Below are 20,568 nucleotides of genomic sequence, written 5' to 3' on the forward strand. Positions count from 1 at the left end.
CATCCATATTGACGACAAGATAGGAACAGATCCGACATAGAAGATGAGAAGAGTGAGATGATCATACAGCAGTAAACAAACGGTTGAAAAGGTCACACCACAGACAAGCAGAAAATCAATATTCATTGTAAGATTATTTAACTAAAGCAAAATCATGTGAAATATACAATTACATGTACATACACGTACAATCATGTACACTCTGTACACGTACATGTACTGGCATATGTATGAGTGTGGGCTTGGGGGGGGGGGGGGGAGGGAGGGAGCTTCGAGGTCGGATCCTGCCGGACCAACCAAAATGGGGCTGCTACCGGCCTGCATACACTACAAGATTATTGACTAAAAGAACTGTTCCTCTGTATTTGAGAGTTGGGGAGCAGCGGAACAGCACTACTGTCAGGAGAGAATGATAAAATTTCAAATAAAACTCTGACCACAAAGGTTTATTAGACTGCACCGAGAAGGGATCAATATTGCTTTGTGGTGAAGACCTTTTGATGATCATAAACTTACTCTCTGCCGTTTCCGTCAAGAACATCCATATTGAGGACAAGATAGGAACAGATCCGTCATAGGTGATGAGAAGAGTGAGTTGATCATACAGAAGTAAACAAACAGTTGAAAAGGTCACAGCACAGACAAGCAGAAAATTTATATACACTGTAAGATTATTGACTAGAAGAAGAACTGTTCCTCTGTATGTGAGGGTTGGGGACCAGCGGAAGAGTTCTATCGTCAGGAGTGAATGCTAGGATTTCGAACAAAACTCTGACTGCAAAAGTTGCGTTTTCCAACAGCCATAATAGTGTTAGAAAGCATGTGTTGTTGTGGGTAGCCATGACAATCATGGTGTTCCGGAGTGAGTCCGCACAAAGCAGAAGCAGGCCAGAGTTATCCCTCACTTTCCATTAGACTTCTTTCCTGATTACTTGGCCATTGCCAGCCACTGGCTATGCTACTGTAATGTCCATGGCCGGCAACCGAGGACATCTGGGAGTTGAAATTTTTGTACTCCTCCCAGGTGTGATTTTTGGCGTGCTGGGCCAAGCACAAGGAAGCCACCTGTCAAAAAAATGAAGAAAACGGTTGTTGTCTGATGCTTTGGTGTAATCTTTGTAGCTAGTCGAAGCAAGTTGCTGTTTGGAGCAGAAACGCTGAAAATGACTATTTTCTGCATGTACTCAGGCATGTAGTCTCACTCGTATTTTAGCTCTTTTTCTGGAATGGATGCTGCTCTGCGCCCCTTGGTGAACATTTCCTGCGCTCGTGGAGCAGCTGAAAAGGACCACTGGTATGTCTGGTTCCTGGTTTGAAAGTGGAGAGTCGACTTTTGTGTCTTGAAAAAGGAGTAGAGAGTGATAAAGGTACGGCTGTAGCTTATTTTGAGTGCTCCTCTTACATTTTTGATCATGATAGAAATTCTCAGACCAAAGTCAGCGCGATGATGACCGATCAGTTTTCTTTCTGGATTTTTTAGTTGTTTCGTCTCGTATCTATGTCAGTATCGTCATGGTGAAGTGGAGAGGGTGATTTTCTTCCTCTGGGCTTCGTTCGGCCGACTTTGCTTCGTCCTCGTTGAAAAGTGATGCTGAAAAAAAGGGTATCCCGACTGGAAAAAATCTAGTATGGAATTTATTGTTGCAGAGAAACAAGAAAGAAAAATCAGCGATCGCACGATAGAAAGAGCAGTCTGAAGAGACACCCATCATTGCTTCTTGGCCGGCGACAACATGTAAAGTTGAATGACAGTACAGGCACAGCAGTGGCTAGGCAAATATCACCTACAGTTTCTCCTTCTCTGCAAAGCAAAAACCACAAACTCGGCGACAATTAGAAGTTTATTCCAAATACATAATCTTGCCTACGCGCGCGCTCCTATATCAAAATAAGGCTGTAGCTGTGTTCACTGCACGTTGCTGCCACTGGAAACACGACAAGCGCAGGTGGCGCGGCTTTTGTTTGTCACCGTGTGGCCAAGTAACTAGGGGTTGTCAAGAAGCAGTGACATCAGACTTCGGCGGCCTATTAGACACAAGCAAGAAGGAATCAATATTAGTTTGTGCTTAAGACCTTTTGATGATAATAAACTTACCCTCTGCCGTTTCCGTCAAGAACATCCATATTGACGACAAGAAACGAACAGATCCGTCACAGAAGATGAGAAGAGTGAGTTGATCATACAGCAGTAAACAAACGGTTGAAAAGGTCATACCACAGACAAGTAGAGAATCAATATACAGTGGAAGAGTATTGATCAAAGAACAGTTCCCCTGTATGTGAGGGTTGGGGAGCAGCGGAAGAGCGCTATCGTCGGGAGTGAATGCTAGGATTTCAAAGAAAACTGTGACTAAAAGAGTTGTGATTTCCAACAGCCATAAGAGAGTTGGAAAGCACGTGTCTTTCTGCACAGCCATGACAATCATGGTGGTCCGGAGCACGTCTGCACAAAGCAGGCCCAGGCCAAAGATATCCCTCACTTTGCAGTGGCCTTTTTTTTGATTCCTTAGCCATTGCCAGCCACTAGCTATGTTACTGTCTTGTCCTCTGCTGCACTAAACGGGTGGAGTACAAAGAGGTAATAACTGCTATTTCTACCGTGCGTAACATCCACAATGCCTGAATCCGCATTCATAAAGATTATAGCCAGGCGCCCAAGGAGTAACAGAGCTATCCAGGTAATGTACAGAAGTAACTATCCTGCTACATGTATGCTACCGGGGTTCGCCTCTGCGTGCGCTGCTGTGCATGGATTGCCTGTGAACGTTTGTACTATATGTATTATCGTTCTTGCAAAATCTTCTTCTTGAACTCTCCTTCCTTGTAACATCAAGAACTGTTGCTCGGTGTGTGGGGGTTGGGGAGCAGCGGAAGAGCCCCATCTCCCAGGAGTGAATGATAGTATTTGGAGCAAAAGTCTGACTACAAAAGGTGCATTTTCCAACAGCCATAAGAGAATAGATGACTTGCACAAAGATCCGAGCCGCGAGTGAGACGGGGCAAGTGCACCCTGTGCACCCAGGCCAGGCTACACTGCGGGCACCCTACACCGTCTGAAGTGTACTTTTTTTGTCAGCATGAATGAATGGTGCACGGCATGTAGACTCTACATGATGTACATGTACTTGGTCAGTACCGTCACTGTCTTCAGAAGCTCATGAGTCATGTGCATTTGTACTTTAATTAAGTTGTAGGGTTAGTGGAAGTACATGACTGTATATTATGTGAAGAGAAGCCAGGCGTTCAAACCAACCCAAAATACTCTTGCCATATTCTTCGGTGAAATAGTTATTAAAAAATTTGTCTTACTAAACAACAGTGAGCATAGAAGCAACCTCGATGCACCCAATAATATGGCATCCGGGAACAGCAAGTGTTGCACGAGGATCCCAAGAACACGTCAAGTTCCATGCTACCCGCCGCCATCAAAAGAACGAAGGATAACTGTGCTAGCCTAGTTCATATTCAATGTAACGCTATCGGTACGGGATATAGGAGCCTGTTGGGAAGGCGTGGGTGAGCTGTTAAAATCTTGTACGGTTCGCACAGCACAACATACATGCAGCAGTTATTGCGACGGTTAATGTCGATGGACGAGAGTCATACAGCACAGCCCATGGGGGTTGATGTTTCTGGGCTTCCTTTCCGAAAGGAAATTTTTATTTCTTCTCTAATAAAGCAGAATCATGCTGATTATACCAGTCTGTTATGAAGACAAGGAAGCAGCCATGGACATTGTGCCACACTAAAGGAACGACAGGTAAAAGATAAAGCACTTCATCTGAAAACTCAAGGACTATCCATAAATACAGCAAATGATAATCCTAGCCTGGTAATGTCCAACTCCGTCATGTGAGCCATTCGGTGGGAAGCATAATGTTCGAAATGCTGAAATTTGAACAGTTGCAGTTGTGTTCGTCGCCACACAATGCCATCGCCAGTTCACATTCGAAATGTAGCCATATTTACGCTTGTGTCCCTGTACACGGCATGGAAGGTTGAACTCTTCCATCGCTTCCTGATCTGTACAGTAGTGCGGTTGCGTTCCCGTTCCTGACACTCACATCCGTCTCCGCTAACCAGCATCATGAGCACTCCAATGGTTCCCGCCGCTCCTTCCGTATCGTCCCAGCGCGCCCCGTCAAGACGTGAATTACTGTAGGCAACGGAGCCAGTGTATGATGAAGGCGAATGCACTGTTTGATGATGCTCCAACAAATCCTTTCACCGTTGTACAGAATTTGTAAGAAGAGTAGTGGCTCAACTGTAGGTCCAACGCAGAAGGTACCTCACAGCGCAGTTATGTTACGTCCACAATAATGAACATTCTCAGCAGACTGTGATGTGTATCAGACACACTCTGGCATTATTTGTTCCACATTCTCCCAGGAGGAGATGAAATGTAGTTCAATCATGTCTTTAGTACATGGGGTACCGTTGCCTCGTTGCAACTAAACAGGTATGCAAGTTACTTTCCCATGAGACCCAGCCGGAGCCGCATCGTCGTCATTACCAGCTAATCATGAAGAGGTATAATGTGACTTTTCACCACTCCCTGATTCAATCATAGTTTGCGAGCCTGCGCCAAACTGCTTTCTCACTAGAGCCAGGCATCGGATACATATGGCTTCAGTAAGGTTTACAATGCTATGTCTCTGGCCTAGATCCAAGTCTAGGTACAGCTGCTCAGAGTAAGGGCTGATGAAATGTTCATATCGGAACAAGTGAGACTTCAACAGTAGCTAGTACACATCAGGCCTGAGGAGTTCGCAGCGTTTCTCCAGCACACTTGTTCTCTCCTTCAACTCAGATACTACTTGAAGTACTACTAAAGGCCATCTGGCTCTCATACTCAGTCCTTCCACCCTTCATTTTCATGGTTTAGGCTTCCACTCGTCACTCGGCAGTTTCCTGGCCTCTCCGCAGTCTGTCCTCAGGAGAGGGTCGCTCTGGAGCTAGTGCAGCCGATTGAAAGGGAATCGAATTCTTTCTCAGACGTCCACAAACTTTCGTTGTGCTTCACTTCGCTTCCACTGCGGGAAAGTAGTCACACTTCAGGACCACGACGTGCTTGTTGCAGCCTACACCAATGATACTAAAATAATAACGTTATTCCCTCATTTTTCTGCCTCCCGCCCGGCCGGCTCGGAAAGGAACGTATGGAATGGGAGCCTCAGTTCCATTTCTCGTCTGCTAGTTCATTCAGGAGCGCAGCAGCGCTTCGGCATGACGATACAAGTCGAATCAAAACAACTCTACTCTCTAGCCAAAAAAACTAGCTCAGTGTTCGTCAGGCAAAAAGCGAAACTTCGAAAGTCACGAACTCAAAAGGTGGGGAAGTGCAGAGTCAGAAGGTCCACTTGCCCCGTCTCGAACCCAGACAATCTTTGTGCAAGTCATCTATTGGAAAACACATGTCTTTCTGCACTGCCTTGATAATCTTAGTGGTCCGGAGTGAGTCTGCACAAAGCAAACACAGGCTAAAGTTATCCCTCGCTTTGCAGTGACCTACTTTCCTCATTACTTAGCCATTCCTGGTCAGTGGCTATGTTACTGGATTTTCCTGTGGGGCTCTAAACGGGTGGAGCATAAAGAGCCAATAACGGTTATTTCTACCGCACGCAACATCCGCAATGCCTAAACCCGCATTCATCAAGATTTTGGCCAGCCGCCTAAGGAGTGCCGCTGCTTTCCAGGTAAGGTGCAAAAAAACCAGCAATCACTAAATTGACAAGACAGGAAAGATTGTACGAACAACTCATTTCATTTCACAGAATCATTTTCAACGTTTCGGCGGGGGGTGATGATGGCAATTTGCCGAAACGTTGAAAATGATTCTGTGAATTGAAATGAGTTGTGAATTTGCAGTGCCCAGGGAATGAGCATGTGTGCTCACCAATTCTCTTCGAGGAAAGATATTGTGTGAAAAAGCGCTGCTCAAGCACACCACGGACACCCCAGCCGCCACGGACTCTAATAGAAAGAACCGAGAAGGGATTAATTTTGGTTTGTGGTAAAGACCTTGTGATGATTATAAACTTACGAACTGCAGTTGCCATCAAGAACATCCATATTGACGACAAGATAGGAACAGATCCGACATAGAAGATGAGAAGAGTGAGATGATCATACAGCAGTAAACAAACGGTTGAAAAGGTCACACCACAGACAAGCAGAAAATCAATATTCATTGTAAGATTATTTAACTAAAGCAAAAGCATGTGAAATATACAATTACATGTACATACACGTACAATCATGTACACTCTGTACACTTACATGTACTGGCATATGTATGAGTGTGGGCTTGGGGGGGGGGGGGGGAGGGGAGGGAGCTTTGAGGTCGGATCCTGCCGGACCAACCAAAATGGGGCTGCTACGGGCCTGCATACACTACAAGATTATTGACTAAAAGAACTGTTCGTCTGTATTTGAAAGTTGGGGAGCAGCGGAACAGCACTATTGGCAGGAGAGAATGATAGAATTTCAAATAAAACTCTGACCACAAAAGTTGCACGGACTTTATTAGACTGCACCGAGAAGGGATCAATATTGTTTTGTGGTAAACACCTTTTGATGATCATAAACTTACTCTCTGCATTTGCCGGCAAGAACATCCATATTGACGACAAGATAGGAACAGATCCGACATAGGTGATGTGAAGAGTGAGTTGATCATACAGAAGTAAACAAACGGTTGAAAAGGTCACAGCACAGACAAGCAGAAAATTTATATACACTGTAAGATTATTGACTAGAAGAAGAACTGTTCCTCTGTATGTGAGGGTTGGGGACCAGCGGAAGAGTTCTATCGTCAGGAGTGAATGCTAGGATTTCGCACAAAACTCTGACTGCAAAAGTTGAGTTTTCCAACAGCCATAATAGTGTTAGAAAGCATGTGTCGTTGTGGGTAGCCATGACAATCATGGTGTTCCGGAGTGAGTCTGCACAAAGCAGACGCAGGCCAAAGTTACCCCTCACTTTCCATTAGACTTCTTTCCTGATAACTTGGCCATTGCCAGCCACTGGCTATGCTACTGTAATGTCCATGGCCAGCAATCGAGGACATCTGGGAGTTGTAATTTTTGTACTCCTCCCAGGTGTGATTTTTGGCGTGCTGGGCAAAGCACAAGGAAGCCACCTGTCAAAAAAAAAGAAGAAAACGGTTGTTGTTGATCCTTTGGTGTAATCTTTGTAGCTAGTCGAAACAAGTTGCTGTTTGGAGCAGAAACGCTGAAATTGACTATTTTCTGCATGTACTCATGCATGTACTCATGTACTCAGGCATGCAGTCTCACTTGTATTTTAACTCTTTTGCTGGAATGGATGCTGCTCTGCGCCCCTTGGTGAACATTTCCTGCGCTCGTGGAGCAGCTGAAAAGGACCACTGGTATGTCTGGTTCCTCGTTTGAAAGTGGATAGTCGACTTTTGTGTCTTGAAAATGGAGTAGAGAGTGATAAAGGTACGGCTGGATCATATTTTGAGTGCCCCTCGTACATTTTCGATCGTGATAGAAATTCTCAGACCAAAGTCATGATGACCGATCAGTTTTCTTGTGGATTTTTTAGTTGTTTCGTCTCGTATCTATGTCAGTACCGTGATGGTGAAGTGGAGAGGGTGATTTTCTTCCTCTGGGCTTCGTTCGGCCGACTTTGCTTCGTCCTCGTTGAAAGGTGATGCTGAAAAAAAGGGTATCCCGACTGGAAAAAATCTAGTATGGAATTCATTGTTGCAGAGAAACAAGAAAGAAAAATCACCGATCGCGCGATAGAAATAGCAGTCTGAAGAGACACCCATCATTGCTTCTTGGCCGGCGACAACATGTAAAGCTGAATGACAGTACAGGCACAGCAGTGGCTAAGCAAAAATCACCTACAGTTTCTCCTTCTTTGCAAAGCAAAAACCACAAACTCGGCGACAATTAGAAGTTTATTCCAAATACATAATCTTGCCCACGCGTGCTCCTATATCAAAATAATGCTGTAGCTGTGTTCACTGCACGTTGCTGCCACTGGAAACACGACAAGCGCAGGTGGCGCGGCTTTTGTTTGTCACCGTGTGGCCAAGTAACTAGGGGTTGTCAAGAAGCAGTGACATCAGACTTCGGCGGCCTATTAGACACAAGCAAGAAGGAATCAATATTAGTTTGTGCTTAAGACCTTTTGATGATAATAAACTTACCCTCTGCCGTTTCCGTCAAGAACATCCATATTGACGACAAGAAACGAACAGATCCGTCACAGAAGATGAGAAGAGTGAGTTGATCATACAGCAGTAAACAAACGGTTGAAAAGGTCATACCACAGACAAGTAGAGAATCAATATACAGTGGAAGAGTATTGATCAAAGAACAGTTCCCCTGTATGTGAGGGTTGGGGAGCAGCGGAAGAGCGCTATCGTCGGGAGTGAATGCTAGGATTTCAAAGAAAACTGTGACTAAAAGAGTTGTGATTTCCAACAGCCATAAGAGAGTTGGAAAGCACGTGTCTTTCTGCACAGCCATGACACTCATGGTCGTCCGGAGCAAGTCCGCACAAAGCAGGCCCAGGCCAAAGATATCCGTCACTTTGCAGTGGCCTATTTTCTGATTCTTTAGCCATTGCCAGCCACTGGCTATGTTACTGTATTGTCCTCTGCTGCACTAAACGGGTAGAGTACAAAGAGGTAATAACTGCTATTTCTACAACACGCAACTTCCACTATGCCTGAATCCGCATTCATAAAGATTATAGCCAGGCGCCCAAGGAGTAACAGAGCTATCCAGGTAATGTACAGAAGTAACTATCCTGCTACATGTATGCTACCTGGGTTCGCCTCTGCGTGCGCTGCTGTGCATGGATTAAATGTGAACGTTTGTACTATATGTATTATCGTTCTTGCAAAATCATCTTCTTGAACTCTCCTTCCTTGTAACATCAAGAACTGTTGCTCGGTGTGTAGGGGTTGGGGAGCAGCGGAAGAGCCCCATCGTCAGGAGTGAATGATAGTATTTGGAGCAAAAGTCTGACTACAAAAGGTACATTTTCCAACAGCCATAAGAGAATTGGAAAACACATGTCTTTCTGCACTGCCTTGATAATCTTAGTGGTCCGGAGTGAGTCTGCACAAAGCAAACACAGGCTAAAGCTATGCCTCACTTTGCAGTGACCTATTTTCCTCATTACTTAGCCATTCCTGGTCACTGGCTATGTTACTGGATTTTCCTGTGGGGCTCTAAACGGGTGGAGCATAAAGAGCCAATAACGGCTATTTCTGCCGCACGCAACATCTGCAATGCCTAAACCCGCATTCATCAAGATTTTGGCCAGCCGCCTAAGGAGTGCCGCTGCTTTCCAGGTAAGGTGCAAAAGAAACCATCAATCACTAATGATAGCTTGCATAGACCTCGGTCCTACCGGTAGGACCATCATACACAGACATGCTGGATGGCCTCTGTTCTAACATTGACCTAAAACTTGACCCTAAATTGTTGCTAAGGGGCTAATGAAGGAGTCCACAAATTTAAGACGTGATCGCACAAAGTATACTACGAAATTGTTGTAAAATGATGTGTTGTTTTCCTGTGTGATGGCATTCCCCAAACTGTTTCGTCTAGTCGCGTGCATGTGTGATATGAGCATGCGCGATTTTGTAGTCGAGAGTCTTTTTGTCAGTCTTCTTGTTCGTCCCTTTGAGTGTTGTCTCCATTTCCGTAATGTCCAAATATAAATAATGTAACAAACCAGTCTTGTCCTTTGTGTCCTGCGTCCCGGGGAACGGAATGGCTGAGATTCCGTTACAACGTGGTGCCGAAACCCGGGACGCAGAGGATGAGTAAGTTTGTCAGGAGTCTGTTCGTCGTCGTCAACAAATAATAGTAAGCGTGGGGATAGAGGTGATCAGGAGAGATGAGGAGCTGGTGGAAGCGGAAAACGACGCGGAGAGGAGGCAGAGAAGGTGGTGGACCGGCAGAAGCTGGGGACTGGAGCCTGGGATGGCAGGTACCGCATGGAGCGTGTGGCCGTGGCTCGCCAGAGGCCAGTGGATGAGTCTGGCTTCACCGACTGTGTGTCGTCCTTTGTTGTTCGTCTTGTTGTTGTCTTGCTCGCTTAATTGTCTGATCATGTTTCTCTCGCTGTTCAGTTCGTTGCTGTGTTGTTGAGTTTGGTTGTCGGTATGTTGCTCTTCTCGTCGTTCTGTTGTTCTGCATTAATTTGCGTTATAGATTTATTTTGCGCTGCTGCGCGCATATTGTTATTTGTTGGAGCTTTGGCTCTCGTGTTTCGGTTATCCTTGTGTGCCTGAGTTTAGAGCGTCGGCTCTTGTGTTTTTTGGTTTGGCCCTGTGTCCTGGCCCAGTTTTGTTGTGCTACGATGTTAGCTTTTGGTTGGTTTTGGTTTTTCTGTTTTGCTGTGGTTCCTTTTGCTGTTGTGCATGTGGAACGTGGTGTCGGTTTATTATTTTATGGAATGTCATCAAGGGGGCAGGTGTTGTAAAATGATGTGTTGTTTTCCTGTGTGATGGCATTCCCCAAACTGTCTCGTCTAGTCGCGTGCATGTGTGATATGAGCATGCGCGATTTTGTAGTCGAGAGTCCTTTTGTCAGTCTTCTTGTTCGTCCCTTTGAGTGTTGTCTCCATTTCCGTAATGTCCAAATATAAATAATGTAACAAACCAGTGTTGTCCTTTGTGTCCTGCGTCCCGGGGAACGGAATGGCTGAGATTCCGTTACAAAATTCCATGGTAACAACCCATGGTAACCATGGAAACGGAGTATGGTATTATGCATTCCACTGCCTTGGCAAGCTAATAAAAACATAAGGACCTCACCACAATTGATGTGCCATGGTCAAAATTCACTTTGGACAGAGTTATTAGCGCACCGACAGGATCATGTGCGGCCATTTTCACAATCGATAAAATTGCGCATACGCAATGCACTGGACATAGCCTTGCATTTTGCGTCATTACTTTGCCTGACAAAGACCTCATCTCAACAATTGTTTCAAGAAATTTCTCAACCAAAAGCACTTTTGCAGCTCGATTTCTTGGGTCCTACCGGTAGGACGGTATGCAACCTATCACTAAATTGACAAGACAGGAAAGATTGTACGAAGTAGCGGTGAGGCATCCTGCAGCTTCATAACTCGAAGAGAATTGGTGAGCACACATGCTCATTCCCCAGGCACTGCAAATTCACAACTCATTTCATTTCACAGAATCATTTTCAACGTTTCGGCGGGGGGTGATGATGGCAATTTGCCGAAACGTTGAAAATGATTCCGGTAACTGAAATGAGTTGTGAATTTGCAGTGCCCAGGGAATGAGCATGTGTGCTCACCAATTCTCTTCGAAGAAAGATTGTGTGTGAAAAAGCGCTGCTCAAGCACACCACGGACACCCCAGCCGCCACGGACTCTAATAGAAAGAACCGAGAAGGGATTAATTTTGGTTTCTGGTAAAGACCTTGTGATGATTATAAACTTACCAACTGCAGTTGCCATCAAGAACATCCATATTGACGACAAGATAGGAACAGATCCGACATAGGTGATGAGAAGAGTGAGTTGATCATACAGCAGTAAACAAACGGTTGAAAAGGTCACACCACAGACAAGCAGAAAATTTATATACACTGTAAGATTGTTGACTAGAAGAAGAACTGTTCCTCTGTATGTGAGGGTTGGGGACCAGCGGAAGAGTTCTATCGTCAGGAGTGAATGCTAGGATTTCGAACAAAACTCTGACTGCAAAAGTTGCGTTTTCCAACAGCCATAATAGTGTTAGAAAGCATGTGTCGTTGTGGGTAGCCATGACAATCATGGTGTTCCGGAGTGAGTCTGCACAAAGCAGACGCAGGCCAAAGTTATCCCTCACTTTCTATTAGACTTCTTTCCTGATAACTTGGCCATTGCCAGCCACTGGCTATGCTACTGTAATGTCCATGGCCAGCAATCGAGGACATCTGGGAGTTGAAATTTTTGTACTCCTCCGAGGTGTGATTTTTGGCGTGCTGGGCAAAGCACAAGGAAGCCACCTGTCAAAAAAATGAAGAAAACGGTTGTTGTCTGATCCTTTGGTGTAATCTTTGTAGCTAGTCGAAGCAAGTTGCTGCTTGGAGCAAAAACGCTGAAATTGACTATTTTCTGCATATACTCATGCATGTACTCATGTACTCAGGCATGCAGTCTCACTCGTATTTTAACTCTTTTTCTGGAATGGATGCTACTCTGCGCCCCTTGGTGAACATTTCCTGCGCTCGTGGAGCAGCTGAAAAGGACCACTAGTATGTCTGGTTCCTGGTTTGAAAGAGGATAGTCGACTTGTGTCTTGAAAAAGGAGTAGAGAGTGATAAAGGTACGGCTGTATCTTATTTTGAGTGCTCCTCGTACATGTACATTTTTGATCTTGATAGAAATTCTCGGACCAATCAGACCGATCAGTTTTCTTGTGGATTTTTTAGTTGTTTCGTCTCGTATCTATGTCAGTATCGTGATGGTGAAGTGGAGAGGGTGATTTTCTTCCTCTGGGCTTCGTTCGGCCGACTTTGCTTCGTCCTCGTTGAAAAGTGATGCTGAAAAAAGGGTATCCCGACTGGAAAAAATCTAGTATGGAATTCATTGTTGCAGAGAAACAAGAAAGAAAAATCAGCGATCGCGCGATAGAAATAGCAGTCTGAAGGGACACCCATCATTGCTTCTTGGCCGGCGACAACATGTAAAGCTGAATGACAGTACAGGCACAGCAGTGGCTAAGCAAAAATCACCTACAGTTTCTCCTTCTTTGCAAAGCAAAAACCACAAACTCGGCGACAATTAGAAGTTTATTCCAAATACATAATCTTGCCCACGCGTGCTCCTATATCAAAATAATGCTGTAGCTGTGTTCACTGCATGTTGCTGCCACTGGAAACACGACAAGCGCAGGTGGCGCGGCTTTTGTTTGTCACCGCGTGGCAAAGTAACTAGGGGTTGTCAAGAAGTAGTGACATCACACTTCGGCGGCCTATTAGAAACAACCAAGAAGGAATCAATATTAGTTTGTGCTAAAGACCTTTTGTGGAAGAGAAAAAAGACATATGGATACGAGTTAAGAGTAACTCTCCATCACTGTAACATGATACTATATACAGTCAGAAAGTGCAATAACTAGGCACAAAACTGACAGAGTACTGAAACATTCGACGTCCTGACACCTAGCTTCAACACATCTCCGTAGCGCTAACCGACAGCCTTCCAACTTGGAAGGTTCAAGGTTATGGAAAGACCAAAGAGGGGAAGGCAAGCGCAACGAAAACGAGCAAAAGCTACAGTCCCAACGGAACAAAGAATGTCGATTGTTACTGGACGATGACGAGACCAGTACGATATTTGACAAAGCGGTCTAACTACAATTCGAAGCAGCAAAGCAGCACACCACCCAACTTGGGTGGGTCATAAATATCAAAGATAAGTAAAGAAAGGGAAGCTTTGCGAGAACGAATTGTACAAGCCGAAAGCCAAACTCCTACAGTACTCCTCATGCACTCTTAACTCGTATCCACATGTCTTTTTTCTCTTCCACATTTATTTATGGCTCAACATCCGAGTTTTAAAGACCTTTTGATGATAATAAACTTACCCTCTGCCGTTTCCGTCAAGAACATCCATATTGACGACAAGAAACGAACAGATCCGTCACAGAAGATGAGAAGAGTGAGTTGACCATACAGCAGTAAACAAACGGTTGAAAAGGTCACACCACAGACAAGTAGGGAATCAATATACACTGGAAGATTACTGATCAAAGAATAGTTCCCCTGTATGTAAGGGTTGGGAAGCAGAGGGAGAGCGCTATCGTCGGGAGTGAATACTAGGATTTCAAATAAAACTGTGACTAAAAGAGTTGTGATTTCCAACAGCCATTAGAGAGTTGGAAAAGCATGTGTCTTTCTGCACAGCCATGACAATCATGGTGGTCCGGAGCACGGCCGCACAAAGCAGGCCCAGGCCAAAGCTATCCGTCACTTTGCAGTGGCCTAATTTCTGATTCCATAGCCATTGCCAGCCACTAGCTATGTTACTGTATTGTCCCCTGCTGCACTAAACGGGTGGAGTACAAAGAGGTAATAACTGCTATATCTACCGCACGCAACATCCACAATGCCTGAATCCGCATTCATAAAGATTATAGCCCGGCGCCCAAGGAGTAAGAGAGCTATCCAGGTAATGTACAGAAGTAACTATCCTGCTACATGTATGCTACCAGGGTTCGCCTCTGTGTGCGCTGCTGTGCATGGATTGCCTGTGAACGTTTGTACTATATGTATTATCGTTCTTGCAAAATCTTCTTCTTGAACTCTCCTTCCTTGTAACATCAAGAACTGTTGCTCGGTGGGTGGGGGTTGGGGAGCAGAGGAAGAGCCCCATAGTCAGGAGTGAATGACAGTATTTGGAGCAAAAGTCTGACTACAAAAGGTGCATTTTCCAACAGCCATAAGAGAATTGGAAAACACATGTCTTTCTGCACTGCCTTGATAATCTTGGTGGTCCGGAGTGAGTCTGCACAAACCAAACACAGGCTAAACTTATCCCTCACTTTGCAGTGACCTACTTTGCTCATTACTTAGCCATTCCTGGTCACTGGCTATGTTACTGGATTTTCCTGTGGGGCTCTAAACGGGTGGAGCATAAAGAGCCAATAACGGCTATTTCTACCACACGCAACATCCGCAATGCCTAAACCCGCATTCATCAAGATTTTGGCCAGCCGCCTAAGGAGTGCCGCTGCTTTCCAGGTAAAGTGCAAAAGAAACCATCAATCACTAAATTGACAACACAGGAAAGATTGTACGAAGTAGCGGTGAGGCATCCTGCAGCTTCATAACTCGAAGAGAATTGGTGAGCACACATGCTCATTCCCCAGGCACTGCAAATTCACAACTCATTTCATTTCACAGAATCATTTTCAACGTTTCGGCGGGGGGTGATGATGGCAATTTGCCGAAACGTTGAAAATGATTCCGGTAACTGAAATGAGTTGTGAATTTGCAGTGCCCAGGGAATGAGCATGTGTGCTGACCAATTCTCTTCGAGGAAAGATTGTGTGTGAAAAAGCGCTGCTCAAGCACACCACGGACACCCCAGCCGTCACGGACTCTAATAAAAAGAACCGAGAAGGGATTAATTTTGGTTTCTGGTAAAGACCTTGTGATGATTATAAACTTACGCTCTGTAGTTGCCATCAAGAACATCCATATTGACGACAAGATAGGAACAGATCCGATTAGAAGATGAGAAGAGTGAGATGATCATACAGCAGTAAACAAACGGTTGAAAGGTCACACCACAGACAAGCAGAAAATCAATATTCATTGTAAGATTATTTAACTAAAGCAAAAGCATGTGAAATATACAATTACATGTACATACACGTACAATCATGTACACTCTGTACACTTACATGTACCGGCATATGTATGAGTGTGGGGGCTTGGGGGGGGGGGGGGGGGAAGGGAGCTTCGAGGTCGGATCCTGCCGGACCAACCAAAATAGGGCTGCTACGGGCCTGCATACACTACAAGATTATTGACTAAAAGAACTGTTCCTCTGTATTTGAGAGTTGGGGAGCAGCGGAACAGCACTATTGTCAGGAGAGAATGATAGAATTTCAAATAAAACTCTGACCACAAAAGTTTATTAGACTGCACCGACAAGGGATCAATATTGTTTTGTGGTAAAGACCTTTTGATGATCATAAACTTACTCTCTGCATTTGCCGTCAAGAACATCCATATTGACGACAAGATAGGAACAGATCCGTCATAGGTGATGTGAAGAGTGAGTTGATCATACAGAAGTAAACAAACAGTTGAAAAGGTCACAGGACAGACAAGCAGAAAATTTATATACACTGTAAGATTATTGACTAGAAGAAGAACTGTTCCTCTGTATGTGAGGGTTGGGGACCAGCGGAAGAGTTCTATCGTCAGGAGTGAATGCTAGGATTTCGAACAAAACTCTGACTGCAAAAGTTGCGTTTTCCAACAGCCATAATAGTGTTAGAAAGCATGCGTCGTTGTGGGTAGCCATGACAATCATGGTGTTCCGGAGTGAGTCTGCACAAAGCAGACGCAGGCCAAAGTTATCCCTCACTTTCCATTAGACTTCTTTCCTGATTACTTGGCCATTGCCAGCCACTGGCTATGCTACTGTAATGTCCATGGCCAGCAATCGAGGACATCTGGGAGTTGTAATTTTTGTACTCCTCCGAGGTGTGATTTTTGGCGTGCTGGGCAAAGCACAAGGAAGCCACCTGTCAAAAAAATGAAGAAAACGGTTGTTGTCTGATCCTTTGGTGTAATCTTTGTAGCTAGTCGAAGCAAGTTGCTGTTTGGAGCAGAAACGCTGACATTGACTATTTTCTGCATGTACTCATGTACTCAGGCATGTAGTCTCACTCGTATTTTAGCTCTTTTTTCTGGAATGGATGCTGCTCTGCGCCCCTTGGTGAACATTTCCTGCGCTCGTGGAGCAGGTGAAAAGGACCACTGGTATGTCTGGTTCCTGGTTTGAAAATGGAGAGTCGACTTTTGTGTCTTGAAAAAGGAGTAGAGAGTGATATAGGTACGGCTGTAGCTTATTTTGATTGCTCCTCGTACATTTTTGATCGTGATAGAAATTCTCAGACCAAAGTCAGCGCGATGATGACCGATCAGTTTTCTTCTGGATTTTTTAGTTGTTTCGTCTCGTATCTATGTCAGTATCGTGATGGTGAAGTGTAGAGGGTGATTTTCTTCCTCTGGGCTTCGTTCGGCCGACTTTGCTTCGTCCTCGTTGAAAAGTGATGCTGAAAAAAAGGGTATCCCGACTGGAAAAAATCTAGTATGGAATTCAATATTGCAGAGAAACAAGAAAGAAGAATCAGCGATCGCGCGATAGAAATAGCAGTCTGAAGAGACACCCATCATTGCTTCTTGGCCGGCGACAACATGTAAAGCTGAATGACAGTACAGGCACAGCAGTGGCTAAGCAAAAATCACCTACAGTTTCTCCTTCTCTGCAAAGCAAAAACCACAAACTCGGCGACAATTAGAAGTTTATTCCAAATACATAATCTTGCCCACGCGCTCCTATATCAAAATAATGCTGTAGCTGTGTTCACTGCATGTTGCTGCCACTGGAAACACGACAAGCGCAGGTGGCGCGGCATTTGTTTGTCACCGTGTGGCCAAGTAACTAGGGGTTGTCAAGAAGCAGTGACATCAGACTTCGGCGGCCTATTAGACACAACCAAGAAGGAATCAATATTAGTTGGTGCTAAAGACCTTTTGATGACAATAAACTTACCCCCTGCCGTTTCTGTCAAGAACATCCATATTGACGACAAGAAACGAACAGATCCGTCACAGAAGATGAGAAGAGTGAGTTGACCATACAGCAGTAAACAAACGGTTGAAAAGGTCACACCACAGACAAGTAGAAAATCAATATACAATGGAAGATTATTGATCGAAGAACAGTTCCCCTGTATGTGAGGGTTGGGGAGCAGCGGAAGAGCGCTATCGTCGGGAGTGAATGCTTCGATTTCGAATAAAACTCTGACTAAAAGAGTTGTGATTTCCAACAGCCATAAAAGAGTTGGAAAAGCACGTGTCTTTCTGCACAGCCATGACAATCATGGTGGTCCGGAGCAAGTCCGCACAAAGCGGGCCCAGGTCAAAGATATCCCTCACTTTGCAGTGGCCTATTTTCTGATTCCTTAGCCATTGCCAGCCACTGGCTGTGGTACTGTATTGTCCTCTGCTGCACTAAACCGGTAGAGTACAAAGAGGTAATAACTGCTATTTCTACAACACGCAACATCCACAATGCCTGAATCCGCATTCATAAAGATTATACCCAGCCGCCTAAGGAGTGCCACAGCTTTCCAGGTAAGGTGCGATAGAAACCATCAATCACTAAATTGACAAGACAGGAAAGATTGTGGGTGAAAAAGCGCTGCTCAAGCACACCACGGACACCCCAGCCGCCACGGACTCTAATAGAAAGAACCGAGAAGGTATTCATTTTGGTTTGTGGAAAAGACCCTTTGATGATTATAAACTTACGCTCTGCAGTTGCCATCAAGAACATCCATATTGACGACAAGATAGGAACAGATCCGACATAGAAGATGAGAAGAGTGAGATGATCATACAGCAGTAAACAAACGGTTGAAAAGGTCACACCACAGACAAGTAGAAAATCAATATTCATTGGAAGATTATTTAACTAAAGCAAAAGCATGTGAAATATACAATTACATGTACATACACGTACAATCATGTACACTCTGTACACTTACATGTACCGGCATATGTATGAGTGTGGGCTTGGGGGGGGGGGGGGGGGAGGGAGCTTCGAGGTCGGATCCTGCCGGACCAACCAAAATGGGGCTGCTACGGGCCTGCATACACTACAAGATTATTGACTAAAAGAACTGTTCCTCTGTATTTGAGAGTTGGGGAGCAGCGGAACAGCACTATTGTCAGGAGAGAATGATAGAATTTCAAATAAAACTCTGACCACAAAAGTTTACTAGACTGCACCGAGAAGGGATCAATATTGTTTTGTGGTAAAGACCTTTTGATGATCATAAACTTACTCTCTGCATTTGCCGTCAAGAACATCCATATTGACGACAAGATAGGAACAGATCCGTCATAGGTGATGAGAAGAGTGAGTTGATCATACAGAAGTAAACAAACGGTTGAAAAGGTCACAGCACAGACAAGCAGAAAATTTATATACACTGTAAGATTATTGACTAGAAAAAGAACTGTTCCTCTGTATGTGAGGGTTGGGGACCAGCGGAAGAGTTCTATCGTCAGGAGTGAATGCTAGGATTTCGAACAAAACTCTGACTGCAAAAGTTGCGTTTTCCAACAGCCATAATAGTGTTAGAAAGCATGTGTCGTTGTGGGTAGCCATGACAATCATGGTGTTCCGGAGTGAGTCTGCACAAAGCAGACGCAGGCCAAAGTTATCCTTCACTTTCCATTAGACTTCTTTCCTGAATACTTGGCCATTGCCAGCCACTGGCTATGCTACTGTAATGTCCTCTGGTGCACTAAACGGTTGGAGTACAAAGAGGTAATAGCTGCTATTTCTACCCCACACAACATCCGCAATGCCTGAATCCGCATTCATAGAGGTGTTGTCTAGGTAGAGGGGACGGTTCGATACCGGAACGGTTTGACAGCCAAATTTGTATAGACTGAAACCAATCATCAGCTTGGATTGTTCACTCGAAATATGTTTGTGGAAGGAAACTGGCATGTTTAAGTTACTCTGAGGCCAGAGTCAATCGAACTGAGCCATTCCTTTGGGTGGGCCCATTGCCTTCAAGTTGCCCAATTTTTCGCTTCAAATCAGAGGTGGCTCCAAACCGGAAAGGTTTTAGAGTGCACATCAAATTCACTCTGAGTTCTGAAATGCGGTAATTGCTATCGCTCCACGACGGCCAGTACAGAGTAACAATAAGCCTTGTGTGCTTCCATCATTTTTCATTGGTATAAGGTGCTTTATTGGCGAGAGGCGAGCCGCTGTTTACCTGCTACAAAAAGTTGATTTTTCGAAAGATGTAAAACGCCAGTCGCAGTGCGAAGCAACACGTCAAAAACTCACCTGCTTTGTCTGGCTTCTGGTCATCGCAGAGCCATCAAATTTTGGCTCGGAGTAAAACACATCGTAGTCTCACTGTGACATATGTTTTCTAATCAAAATACCAAGAGAGAAAGTGAGTATTGAGTCCGTTCCGGTTTGCGACATATATCCTATTAGAAACCGTCTCCTCTACCAAAGAAGTAACCTTGGCAACCAGATAGGAATTATGATGTAGTCAGTACACTTGTCGGCAACTACAACGTTTGCACCGTGTAAGATGATCATTGGTCCAAAGATCCCTTCACACGATTCAAACTTGGAACCCCCTGTAAGGAGTTAGACTCAGCAGCCATACCACATAAACAATTCAATACTGGATTCGGTGTCGTTGGTGGTGTTGGTGCTAGTGGTGTTGCTGGTGGTGGTGCTGATGGTGCTGGTCGCAGTTGGGGGGGGGGGGGTGCTGATGGTGCTGGTGGTGGTGGTGGTTATGGTGCTGGTGGACCTGGTGGTGGACCTGGTGGTGGTGCTGGTGGTGGTGGTGCTGGTGATGCTGGTGGTGGTGGTGGTGGTGATGCTGGTGGTGGTGATGGTGCTGGTTGTGATGGGGGAGACAACTAGAATTGAGCTGCAATAGGTTTTGACATAAACTCACGCTCAAGTCTGGATGAGTCATCAGCCATGATTTTGTCTTCCTGTATGTCCCTGGAGGATAGAAAGAAACCACATAAGGCAGGAACTGGCGTCACCGACTATCTCTAGGATTCAAAACTGAAGCAAAGTGTTCACACACGTCAAGATACTTTAAGTTACTTGAAGCATTCATTTGAAAAACACGACACTGGAATGGAGTTGAAGTCTCCACTGAAGCTTCACCATTCTATTAATAAACAAGAGTACATTTAAGGCCAGAGTGCGCAGGTCAGATGTGTTTGCTGTCACAGTGAAATTCCTGGATTTTCC

At 44.8% G+C, this 20,568-nt stretch overlaps 1 protein-coding gene across 1 annotated transcript in view; it reads left to right on the forward strand.

The window, feature by feature from the left end:
* Positions 1 to 20,226, forward strand: part of LOC135820067 (uncharacterized) — a 28,156-nt gene extending 7,930 nt beyond the window's left edge. The window contains exon 2 of the mRNA XM_065333373.1: positions 19,939 to 20,226. Within this exon, the coding sequence (XP_065189445.1) occupies positions 19,939 to 20,226 (288 nt within the window). The remainder of the gene's footprint in view (positions 1 to 19,938) is intronic.
* Positions 20,227 to 20,568: the final 342 nt, after the last annotated feature.

This window comes from Sycon ciliatum, chromosome 6 (assembly GCF_964019385.1).
Source record: "Sycon ciliatum chromosome 6, ocSycCili1.1, whole genome shotgun sequence".
Lineage (NCBI taxonomy): Eukaryota > Metazoa > Porifera > Calcarea > Leucosolenida > Sycettidae > Sycon > Sycon ciliatum.